This window comes from Cetorhinus maximus, chromosome 24 (genome assembly GCF_964194155.1).
Source record: "Cetorhinus maximus chromosome 24, sCetMax3.hap1.1, whole genome shotgun sequence".
In the NCBI taxonomy this organism is placed as follows: Eukaryota; Metazoa; Chordata; class Chondrichthyes; order Lamniformes; family Cetorhinidae; genus Cetorhinus; species Cetorhinus maximus.
The window spans coordinates 11478823-11491522 of record NC_135902.1 but is presented as its reverse complement, the minus strand read 5'-3'; the positions used below and the strand labels follow the sequence as shown (position 1 = coordinate 11491522).

Here is a 12700-nt window from a genome sequence, read left to right as displayed (position 1 = left end):
TCTTTGAATGGTCCCATGCAACCTTTTACATTCACCTGAGAGGGCAGGGTTGGCCTGAAATTAACACCTCATCCAAAAGACTGCACTTCCAACAGCGTAGCCCTCCCTTAGTATGGGAATGATGGCAATGGGGTGAGGGTGAGGGATCAGGAAGTGTGGTGGTAATTGGTTCCTTTAATGTGGAGTTGGGATGAGGACTCCCCAAATGGAAACCAATCTTGGGAGAGGGCCTTATGCCTGTTTCTGGCCTGGATAAAGGACTCATATCTTTTGTCCTTAATATGGCAAGAGGCCCACTTCTGGTTTGGAAGGTTTGCAACACTTCCTGCCCGCCATACTGGAGCCTTAATAAAATGGGCACTGTGCAGAACAATTTCGAGGTGATATGATTCAGATACTCAAGCACTGTATCTTAAACTATCAGTTGGAAGAACTGGATTTTCTTCCTTCACTTTTTCTCTTTTTTACCCCTTCCCCTCCTGACAGTACTACCTCCCCCCAGCACCTCACCCAAATGCCTGTTCTCTGTACGTGAGTCTAGTATAGTCAGTCAATGAATCTTACAACACCAACAGAGGCTATTCGGCCCAACTTGCCTCTGTCAACACTTGGAAAGAGCCGTCCAGCTATTCCCACTCCTTTGCTCTTTCCCCATAGCATTGAAATGTTCTCCCATAGTCGCCGGCTAATTGACTGTTGGGGACTCATAGCCAAGCCTCTGATCAAGTATGCCTCAGGACAATGGGTCACTGGATGGCAATTGGGATCAGAATTATTTTCCCTTCCCCAGGACAAAGAGGCTAACACCAGTTGTAGCACCTCAACGGTGACCAGTCATTGCTTTGAGGTTAACCCTGAATAGCAAACCCTCCCATTTTCCAGAGTTTACCTAACTTGCATTCATAGAAACGTAGAGTGTTTACAGCACAGAAGGAGGCCATTCAGCCCAGCATGTCTGAACAAAAAAGAGCCAAACAAAAAAGAGTTATCAAGCCTAAAATAAAAACAGAAAATGCTGGGAAATCCTAGCAGGTCTGGCAGTATTTGTAGAGAGCAAAACAGAGTTAACATTTTGAGTCCCTATGACTGTTCTTCAGAGCTGAAGAAAGATAGAAATGTGATGGATTTCATACTGTTTAAGAGGACGTGGAGCAGATGGAGCAAAATAGAAGGTCAGGGACAGATGGGAGCTCAGGAGAGATTTGATAAAGGTGTCATGGACACAAGGCAAAGGGAGTGTTAATTGTGGTGTTAAAGACTAAAGCAGGTGCTGATAGTGGTATAAAGGTAAGAGCAGAATGTGTTAATAGCAGGACAAGGGTCAGTGCTCTTTGAAAGCAAAACATGAAAATAAGTGACAGATAGCCCTTTGGGTGGAGTGGTGGGGTGGGTGTTGGAGAAAGGAAATTGAATTAAAGAAGGGGTCAAGATGGAGGAGAGAGTTTATGGTCGGAAGTTGTTGACCCCAGTGTTAAGTCCAAGAGGCTGTAAAGTGCCTAATCAGAAGATGAGGTGCTGTTCCTTCAGTTTGCATTGGGCTCACTGGAGCATTGCAACAGGCCAAGGACAGCCATGTGGGCATGAGAGCAAGATGGTGTGTTCAAATGGCTAGCGACAGGAAGGCCTGGGTCATGCTTGTGGACTAAGTGAAGGTGTTCCACAAAGCGGCCACCCAGTCTGTGTCTAGTCTCCCCAGTGTAGAGACCACTGCATTGGGGGTCAGCGAATACAGTAGACCAATTGAAGGAGGTGTTGCTTCACCTGAAAGGAGCATTTGGGACCTTGGACAGTAGGGAAGGAGTAGGTAAATGGGCAGGTGTTGCACCTTCTGCAATTGCATGGGAGGGTGCTTTTATATTAGTTATCAAGCCTAATCCCATCTACAATCTTGTAGGCTATGGCACTAAAGTTGATATCCTTTGGTATCTTCCTACAGTCTACGATTTCTTCCTCACAATCAACCACACGGCCATTTTTTTGTATCACTTTTGTATCATGGTCCCTACACTTAAGTTTTAAATCATTGATATGTGGCATGAGACCCATTACTGAGTCTTGCGGAACCCCAGTGGAAACAGCCTTCTAGCCATAAAAACACTCGTTGACCATTGCCCTTTGCTTTGATAGTAACACATTCACGATCACAAAGTACATTTTAATGGGGCCAAAATTAATAATGCATAAAAGCAGGGTGCGAGGATCTCATTCCTACACTCTCCTGAAACACATGGGAATGTGGTTTTTAAAAAAACAATAGGCTGTTGAAAGTATAAAGTAGATTCATATGTTGTCAGGTATTTGCTTCCGGGAAATAATATATGTGGAATATTGGTTTCTTTCCTGCTATAATATAAATCCTGCTTTTTGAGAGGAAAAAAAAACTATCCATAGAAACACATCAGGAATTTACAGGTGGAGTTGGTGTAGGCAGGGGATATTCTGTTCTCTTGTTACCAATGAAGTTCGCAGTTAAGTTGCCACCTATTGATTCATTGGGCCTCTAAACATCGAGTTGTTCTATTCTTAATAACGTGGCCAAAAGGCATCTGTGGTGGGAAACTTGGTTTACGAATAGAACACCTGCAACAAAGTTGAAGGTTGATAGAATGCAACAAAAAGGAAACTATGTAGAGTGTGGGGTCCATAGGGACACCGGAGCTCATACTGACAACAATTACTTTCCTGACGACCAGTCTCATTTAGTGAGGTGCTGAGTCAGCTTGCTGTGCCTCACTGTCTGTGGCAAGTGAAAGTGTCAAATAGCAGAGTGGTTGTTAGACTCTGATGGCACACGTTCAAGGCAGTGAGCAGAGAGGGAGGGAAAGCCAAGGTGTCTGCAGAAAAAGATCAACCAAGAGGGAAAAAAAATAACAGAGGGTTGAGCTGTAAGGTGTAGCTGCAGGGAGAAGCTAGCCGCCGTTCTAACGCAGGAGACTTCCGACACAGTGCTCTCCGCTCAGTAAATCAAGCTGAGCCTTGCCCTGCTGTTTCAGCACTCGGCAGCCAGACAGGCAGGTGTGCACTTTGAAGTCGGAGGCTCAAAGCTAGGCAGCCAAGTAATGTCAAGAATTCGGAGCTTGCGGAGATCACGGTCTCTGTCCGATGAGTCAGAAGCAGCCGACGGAGTGGAGCTGGAGACAGAAGAAGATCTAGACTGGGATAACTACAGCGTGACCCTGGAGGAGAGGATAGCTGCTGTATGTATTCCCTTTCACTTGCAAATTCCCCCTTTGCAACAACTTGCTTTCTTTCATCCCTTTTACCTAGCCTGTGTGGAAGAATGAACACACTGTTCAAACCCACTGTAACATTGGCCAATGAAAAAGCCTTTGGAGGAAAAGAAAACTTGAAGCAGATTGCATGAAGCTTGCTAGTGAGGTACACTGTAATTGAACACAGTTGGCTTGTTAGTTGTTCTGTAGGTACAAGTTCAGCCTCCCTTGAGCATTGAGAACTTAACTCTTTGGGATTTTGCATGACAAAATAGTTTCTTAGGAACTCTTAACCTTATCCATTTAAATGAAGGTCATTAAAAGTCGCAATGGTTTCAATATGTGATGAAAAATCAAACATTACAACCTGCTTTAGGCAGAGGATTGGAGTTCGAGCTATCAGGTCGAGGCTGAAGCATATTTTTTGACTTTCAGGTAAGGTTAATTCTGCCACTCATACCTGAGAGTTGGTGCGGCAGACCAAAGTTGTTAATACTGATGGAGTCTTTCAGAAATTGTGGTGAGGCATTGTTTAACCCTTTAGTTGCCCTGTGACGTATTGCCGACATATTTCAAAAGAGACAAAGGTGGGAAGCTGTAAATGTTTTTTCAATGAATGAAAAATCTGGCATGCACTGCGTCCTGTGCTGTGAATGTTGTTGAGTAGGTGTTTGAGATTCTTCCAGGATGCAGCCCACGCAGCAGAGTATAAAGCCATAGTTTAAATGTGTGGTCTTAATGTTTGGTTTCCCCTGAATCCGTTTGTCAATGCTCCTCAGCTCCGTGTGTCAACTGATTTCCCAGGGCTTTGCATTTGCTTGATATTTCATTCCCCTGTCAATCTCATGCATCAAGTTTCTATAGGTGCTAAGTTTCTTGATTCTAGTGCATCTCTGAGACTTAATAACTAGTTCCCCGTTGGTCTGTCTGTTCACGGTGTCTAATTTCTATGATTTTATGCATTTAAGCACCAATGATTTCCATGCTTCCCACAGTCCAGTACATCTCAATGTCTGGTTTCCCTGACAGTCAAATGTATTTGAGTGTGTTTTGTGTTTGAATTTCCCAGGTAATTCTTCTGTTTCTATTTTCATGGAATTCCCTAGACTTATATGCACATTGCTGCTAATCTTTAGTGCAACCCGTAAAGGCAGTTATCTTTTATTGGACATTAAATTTGATATTCAAAATTAGTAGCATGAAATTATGATTTTGTTTAATCATCATTCTGGCCAGAATGAAACACAAGTACAACTTTTTTTTTTAAGTTTTGAGAATAAAGTTATGCTGTGCTTTTGAACATGATTTGATTCTTTGTTTTTAATGAAGTTTTCTTAGTTATTGTACAATATGCTTCTGCATCTTAGTTTAGTGAAGTTTGAAATGAAGAGAAATTATTTTACATAGTAAGTTGTGATCATCTGGAACACACTGTCTGAAAGGGTGATGGAAGCAGATTTGATAGTAACTTCAAAAGGGGATTGAATAGATAACTGAAAAGAAAAAAGTACAGTGTTATGGGTAAAGGGATTGATTGGATGGCCCTTTCAACAGAATGGAATGAATGGCCTCTTCCTGTGCTGTCAGGCTCCATGAAAAGTTGCTTGCTTTAAGAGTATTTCCATAAGCATCTTTTCTCTTTTTACTCTTTTGAGTTGTGTTAAAGATGGGAGCCATATAGAACAAGAGATCTCAAGTTTAATTCTCTGTCGGCTGGGGCAGCAGTTGGAGCTCGGGGTAGGTAGAAGATCAGTTAGAGTTCCAACTCCTGATCACTGTCTAGAGACCCCTTGACTGTAAAACCCATGAGTGTGGATGTCAAATGAGACTAGAATCAAGCTTGGCTGTGATGCTTTCCATGGTTGAATATCCTGACACTCTGTCTTGGCTCAAGTCAAGAGTGACCACCTTTACAAAGGCACTGGGTGACCTATGGTACCTGTAGAAATCTCCACTGCACCTTCAGAAGCAGGAAGGGGGAGTTATTTGTCAGGAATTATTAGTGTGAGCAATATTCAGATTCTTCTCCAACTTAATGCAAAGTTTCTTAAAACTAATGGCATCAGGAAGTGATGTATCCAAGAAAAGCAACTGAGCCTAATGGAGTAAAGAAACAAAATTAACATCAATAGTGGTACAAGTTATTAAGTATGGCTTCCAGTCAGCTTCAGCTGTATAGTACAAGCTCATTTAGCTCACTCTCACTGCCACCTTCAGTGTGTCATGTAGGCTAATGACCTTATCAGAACACTGCTGCTTTCTTGCTTTTAAAAAAGTAACAGTAAGCATTGGGAAGTACAAAGTTGAACAGCAGTTGCTCATAGGGGTTGTGGTAGCAGGAGAAGCACTTCTGGCAGCCCAATTGTCATTTGGTTTCTCTGTCACATTGAAGTTTATTAAATTATTGAAAGTTACAAAAATGAAAAAAAATGCATTTCCATTTATCTCCTTGGCTATACCTGCTATGGTTGAGACGTAATGGCATGTATAGAGGCTCCTTTTATTTGGTTATTTGCCAACTTTAGAGGGCCAGAGAGAGAGAGAGAAGGCAAATGGTACATAACCATTATTAACCAGCACAGGCACATTTATGAAAAGCTGCGCGTTTGGATTTGACTGTACAGTTGTAGAAGCATTTAACGTCCTGTAAAGAAAGTGTACAATTCTTTTTAAACGGTCATCAACGGCAGAATGAAATAACCCCCTCCAGATTGGGCACTCTCTTCTGCTACCCTGTTAAACTGGGTCAGAAAGGCAGATACAAGATGAGAGCTTTCATTTTCCTTCGGAATAGAGCTATTTCGTGTGTTGATGTTGTAACCAGATCTGTCGGTGCAGAATAGAGGCTCGGCAGTCTAGTTTTCTTTACACAGTAAACTCTCCTGTTCTGAATTGGAACCTGGTCTTCATTTACTGAGGAATGCTGACAGTGCTCACACACACACACAACCCCTGATTCTATGCACACAGAGACAATGCAGACTGTAAATCATCAGAGTCCTGCCCTGAGCAGCTGCCAATCATCTTCACAGGAACAGGGGAACCTCACTGACATTGAGCAGCGTTGCACGCAGCTGCTGAAGGTGAAGCTGGAACTGGAGTCGCAGGTCGCAGAGCTGAACGAGCGGCTGCTGGAGGAGGAGATCTGCACCACTGAACTGAACACTCAGAAATGCAAGCTGGAGACCGAGCGCTGCAACCTCAGGGCAGACATTGAAGAATTGGAGTCCACGCTCATCAAAGTGGAGACGGAGAAGCAGGTGGGTGGCGCTCACTTGAAACCTGATAAATGCATAACTAATTGGCCAAGGGGAAAATGCCGTGCTTGGATTCAACCTCTTGTAAACTACAGGCAAAATGCGGCCAAATCGATAGCACAGCGCCCATTAATCATTTAATCACCAGCCCAGGGCGAGCAGACCAGCAGAACAAGCCCTTTGCAGTGATGAGCCTTCTGAATTGTGATGGGTCCCCAGGTGGGATGTGGACAGTGCATTCCTGCACTTGGTTATCCAGGGGACGTAAAGCCGAGGCAATGGGCTTTATTCGAATTGAATCGGGGGGAAGCCTGTGCATTGGGAGTTGGAAGGGGATCTTTAATAGATCGGAGTGTATTGTGATTAGCGAATTGCCTGAAGAGGTGAGCGCCTTGCTGCAGTCTAACTGCGATCTTGTGCATTTGTGAAGGGGGGGGGGGGGGGAGAAATTGAATCAATCTCCTGATTAATTCAAAAATCCAATCTTGATCAATCTCATCCGAAGGACCGTTTAAGAATTAAATTTGCACTTTATCCGGCAAAGCAATTTGTCCAAATTGATGCCTAATCCTTTAATAAGATCATCACTCTCAATTGGCATGTACATGGTGAGAAAGAACACTGTTTCAGTGACTAATCCAAAAATCATTTCACTCTTTAGGCCATTAAAGGGGCACCGTCTATTTTTTAATGTGTTGGGCTAAACTTGTTTTTTTCTTGTTTGGAGTGGAAATAAAGGCAGAGAGCTGAGCTCGGTGTTGATTGTGAGGATGACTCATGCAAGTGGTTCAATGATGGAGGTACACAACACTTTCATAATGGCCTTCAGAAAAGAAAACCTTCACTGTTTTAAGAGCAGGGCTCCTTTAATTCCTGTTTCACTTTGTTACTTTCCTCCTCCTGTTTCCCTCTGTCTCCTCGTGTTTTTCTCCAGCTTTGTGCACATCACCCATATCCCGAGCAAAATCAGAAGCAGTGCTGATCTCATAGAGTTTTATAGCACAGAAAGAGGCCCTTCGGCCCATCGTGATGTCTGTTAGGAAGTATGCAATAGTCTTGACTTGCACTTAGATTGCCCTCTCTTCCCCTTTCTGCGATTTGTGCCCCACTTGGACCTGCCTATGTCTGTGGTTGAGAATGAGGAGCTCACTGCATAGGGGATCACAAACCCATGACAATACCCCCACATCCAGCATGGCCATTCCTGTTGCATGAACAGGTAATTCATGTTTCCAGGAGGGAAATCTGAATGGCGGTCGGAATCAGGAACCCTTCCTTGATTTATTTCCCTTCCCTTCCCTTAGTCCGTGGTGCTGGGACTGGGATGCAACACCCCTCCTACCTCTGTGACTGACCCTAGCTCACTCAGCACAGTGAAAGGATTGAATGTGGGCTGCATGGCTTAGGACCCTAATCCACATCCTGAACCCATCAGGATCCTGAACCCATCAGGATCCTGAACCCATCAGGATCCTGAACCCATCAGGGCAACTGAAATGGCAATATTCAAGAGAACAGGAACATTGTACATTGTTGCAATATTCTGTGGGGGAATATTGCTTAGAGTTTTCAATGTGCTAATTCTATGTCTATACGAAAATAGTCGAAGCACTTTCAGTGCAATGACTGCAGTGGTTTGAAGAGAATACCCACACCACATTCTGAGGACAATTAGGGGCGGGCAATAAATGTGACTTTGACAATGTCATCTGGGAACGTAACTTTATATTTGAACAGTTGGTTCTGTTTTATGTATCTTCATAGTAACAGAGCTGAAAATCCATGCCCCCCCCCCCCCCCCGCCAATGCTGTGTTTGTGGTTCTCCCTTACAGGATGCTTTTCTTTGTCATGCCACCCAGCTTGTCACATGCCAGTCTGGGAAGTTAGCAAAAGAAAACTGGCCAGCAGCTTCAAAAGAGCCAATAGCTCAAAGACCACTCTAAATATAGGCTTCACGGTAAGGGTGATTCATTGAAGCGAATCCTCGGAGCCAAGAGCCGATGAAGGGACCCCACTCTAAAGCACCCAGTGAAGACATTGTTTTCGCTGCTCCATTGTTGGCTGGGAAAGACAGGCTTTTGGTCTCTTGGGGAATTAAGGGATATCAGGAGCAGACAAGAAAATTGAGTTGAAGCCCAAGATCAGCCATGATTGCATTGAATAGCGGAGAAGGCTCGACAGGGCATTTTGTCTTCTACTGCTCTTATTTCTTGTGTTCTTGTATTCCCTGTCTTTACCTCTGAGTAAGCAAGTACAAAGATTGCAACTCAGGACTGAGTGCAGCTTGAAACAGAGGGTGAGCTTGGGTATTTGGTAAGTGCAGTGAGGGAGGAGGGCTGTTCTGACCTTTTACAAAAAAGAGCGTGGCCCAAGACAGGAAGCCAGAGACCTGCAGCAAGACATGGGAGCAGAAGCTTGGAAGCATTAGTTAGGTGAGCAGGTAGGTGAGTTTTAAGTTTTTTTTGTACCTCTATAAAGGAGTGAAGGAGCTTAAACTGGTGAAGCGGAGATATAAATATTGCATTAAATTTATAGCTTAACTAGTTAAACCAGATGATATAACTACAGATAATAGTTGAGTGATATTTCTAAACCTAGTTTGTTAAATAAAATACAGTAAATATGGCAGCATAGGTGATGTGTAGCAGCTGTAGCATGTGGGTACTGATGGACACCTGTGTGATCCACCTCAACTACATCTGCAGCTTGAAGAACTTCAGCTCAGAGCTGTGAGCTGCAGTCCAAGCTTTGGACACTGAGGCCCATCAGGGAAGGGGGGAAGCTACCTGGACACCTTGTTCCAGGAACCAGTCATACCCTTTAGGCTAGGTACTATGAATTTGGCCTATGGTCAGAGACAAGAGGATGTGACTATGAGTGAGGCAGATTTGGGGATCCAGAAAGTGGCACCAGAGGAGCCTTAGCCCTTGTAAGTGTCCAACAGGTTTGAGGTTCCTGCAGCTGGTGTGTGGACAAGAGAAGGGAGTGCAAGGAGGATGAGCAAACTGACCATGCCACCTTTGTGCAGGGAGCCATTCAAGTGCGGGGGAGTTAAAATGAATGTAGTTGTAGAAGGTTAACAGTATAGTTAGGGGGATAGGCACAGCTCTCTGCAACCAAGAGCGTGAGTCCAGGAGGCTGCATTGCCAGCCTGATGCCAAGGTTAACGACATCTCCTTGGGGCTGGAAAGAAACTTGGAGTGGGAGGGGAAGGATTCAGTTGTTGCAGTCCACGTGGGTACCAATGACATGGGTAGGATTAAGAAAGTGGTTCTGCTAAAGGAGTAGGAGCAGCAAAGGGTTAAATTGCAAATAGCACCACAAAGGTACTCTGGATTGTTAGTGGTATGTTATTTGTACTATCGTAGTGATAGGTGAAGGGCATTGATTTAAGCAAGCATCTTGAGCTGTCCCTTTGCTGTCAATTAGTTAATTAGTTTATTTGTTTAGTTGTTACTCAAGAAGAGTATAAAGAAAGACTACTAGGACACTGGGTGGAGGTGAGGGAGGAGCCCTAACCCAGACATATGGAATGCTGCATTCTGTAAATAAAGCTAGTGTTAAGTAAAAAGATTGGCATCTGGTTCCGGACTTCACCATCTGATTTCAGAATGAATTAACTTGGGATACCACCTGAGCCACAAGCAAATTTGCACAGGTTAAATAAGATTAGAGAGTTGAATGCATGGTTCAGAGATTGGTGTGGGAGAAATAGGTTTCAATGCATGGGGCACTGGCATCAGGACTGGGGAAAGAGGTAGCTGTACTGTTTGGACAGTCCTTAACTGAACTACGTTGGGACTGGTGTCCTGGTGAATCATATAATTAGGGCTATAGATATAGCTTTAAACTAAATACAGGGAGGATTCACAAAAGGGAGATTTGGAAAGTTAAAGAGAAAAGATGAGGCATTGGTACAGGGTAATGATAACCGGAGTGTGACAGGAAGGGACAGAGTGGACAAATACAAGGATGTGCCAGCAAAATAAGGTCAGAATAGGGGCAAAAAGGTTTAAAAAAAACAGAATTAATGCTCTTTATATGAATGCTCACTGCATTTATAACAAGATGGATGAATCGATAGCACAAATAGAAATAAATGAGTATATGATAGCCATTACAAAGATGAGGTTGCAAGGTGACCAAGGCTGGCACCTGAATATCCAAGGGTATTTGACATTTCAGAAGGACAGGAGGAAAGGAAAAGGAGGTGGGGTAGCTAAATGAAGAGATCAGTACAATAGTGAGAAATGATCTTGGTTCAGAAAATGTTGAATCAGTTTGAGTGGAGATTAGAAATAGCAAAGGAGAGAAATCACTGGTGGGAGTAGTTTGTAGGACCCCTAACAATAGCTACATAGCAGAACAGAGTATACATCAATAAATAATGGGGGCTTGCATGAAGGGTACTGCAATAATCATGGGTGACTTTAACCTTCACATTGATTGGACAAGTCAAATTGACAAATGTGGCCTAGAGGATGGGTTCATAAGAATGTAGTCAGGATAGTTTCTTAGAGTAATATGTTCTAGAACCTACCGGAGATCGGGCTATTTCGGACCAGTAATGTGTAGCAAGCCATTCAGAAAATCGAATATTGCTGAAAGAAGAGACATGTTACCAAAGCTTTTTGTCTTGCACTTATCAGGACAAATGCAAGAATGCCAAATTTCAAACAATCACAACAATTTATACTACGGGAGAAAAGGGATGTTGATTGGCTGGCAAGTCGACTTTGATTGGCTGCAGCGTTGCTATGGAGAAAGCCACAAGGAGCTATAGGTTCCCCGTGCTTTTGGGTAATTCAAAAAAGGTGCGAGGCTTGAACACATTTGTTTTGTTTCCAGAGAATGGGTCCTTGCACATGAATGTATGTCGCTTCTAGCAAATGTAAATGAACCATGATACGAGCTCAACTGATTATCTTAAATTGGTTGTTAGCGTAGCTCTTAACGCACTTAGGATCATTCATGCAGTGCTGCCCAATCACGGAATCACATCTAACAGTGGACATTTTTTCGGTTTTGCAAGTGTGGGCTGGTTGAGTACAGTCTATACTCTGCCTATTAGGAACAGCCAAAGGAATTTAGAAAATCCTAAAACAATCAAGCAGAGTCAGTATGGTTTTATGAAAGGGAAATTGTGTTTGACAAATTTATTAGTTCTTGAGGATGTAACAAGCAAAGTTGTTAAAGGGGAACTAGTAGATGTAGTGTATTTGGATTTCCAAAAGGCATTTAATAAGGTGCCACATAAAAGACTACTATGCAAGGTAAGAGCTTATGGTATTAGGGGTGATATATTAGCATGGATTGAGGCCTGGTTAACTAACAGCAAACAGTGTCAGGATAATGGGTCATTTTCAGGATGACAGACTATGACTAGTGGAGTACCACAGGGGTTAGTGCTTGGACCTCAACTAATTATGATCTATATTAATGACTTAGATGAAGGGATCAACTCTACTGTAGCCAAATTTGTTGATGATCCTAAGATAGGTAGGAAAGCAAGTTGTGAGGAAGATACAAAGGGTCTGCAAAGGGCTAGAGATAGGTTAAGTGATTGGGCAAAAATTTGGCAGATGGCATATAATGTTTGAAAATGTAAGCTTGCCCACAGGAAGAATAGAAAAGCAGAATATTATTTAAATGGAGAGAGACTGCAGAATGCTGTGGTACAGAGGGACCTGGGTCTCCTTGTACATGAATGCAGGTGCAGCAAGTAATTAGGAAGGCAAATGTAATGTTAGCCTCTATTTCAAGGGGGATGGAGTGCAGAAGAAGGGAAGGCTTGTTACAACTGTGCAAGGTACTGGTGAGAGCACACCTAGAGTACTGTGTACAGTTTTGGTCACCTTATTTAAGGAGGAGCATACTTGCATTGGAAGCAGTTCAGAGAAGGTTCACTTGGCTGATCCCTTGTATGAGGTGTTTGCCTTATGGAAAAGATTAGGTCTATACTAATCAGAGTTTAGAAGAATGAGAGGTGATCTTATTGAAACTATAAGATTCTGAGGGGCTTGACAGGATATATGCTGAGAGGATGTTTCCCCATGTGGGGGAAGCTAGAACCAGGGACACAGTTTCAAAGTAAGGCGCCTCCCATTTAAGATGGAGATGAGGAGGAATTTCTTCTCCCTGAGGGTCGTTAGTGTTTGGAATTCTCTTCCCCAGTAAGCAGTGGAGGCTGGATCATTGAATATATTCAAGGCTGAGTTGGACAGATTTGT

The 12700-nt window shown here is 43.2% G+C and overlaps 1 protein-coding gene across 8 annotated transcripts in view; it reads left to right on the top strand.

Moving 5' to 3' along the window:
- LOC144699643 (putative uncharacterized protein MYH16) overlaps nucleotides 1–12700 on the top strand; it is a 298882-nt gene that overhangs the window by 98064 nt on the left and 188118 nt on the right. For 2 of the 8 annotated variants that reach the window (XM_078570734.1, XM_078570732.1), the window contains exons 1-2: nucleotides 2870–3197; nucleotides 6245–6472. The exons of 2 other annotated variants lie outside the window; for them this stretch is intronic. In XM_078570734.1, the coding sequence (XP_078426860.1) occupies nucleotides 3060–3197; nucleotides 6245–6472 (366 nt within the window). In that variant the 5' untranslated portion in view covers nucleotides 2870–3059. Of the gene's footprint in view, nucleotides 1–2869; nucleotides 3198–3293; nucleotides 3648–6244; nucleotides 6473–12700 lie in introns of those variants that run through there. 4 more of the 8 variants (XM_078570741.1, XM_078570738.1, XM_078570737.1 and 1 more) reach the window with 3 other exon arrangements.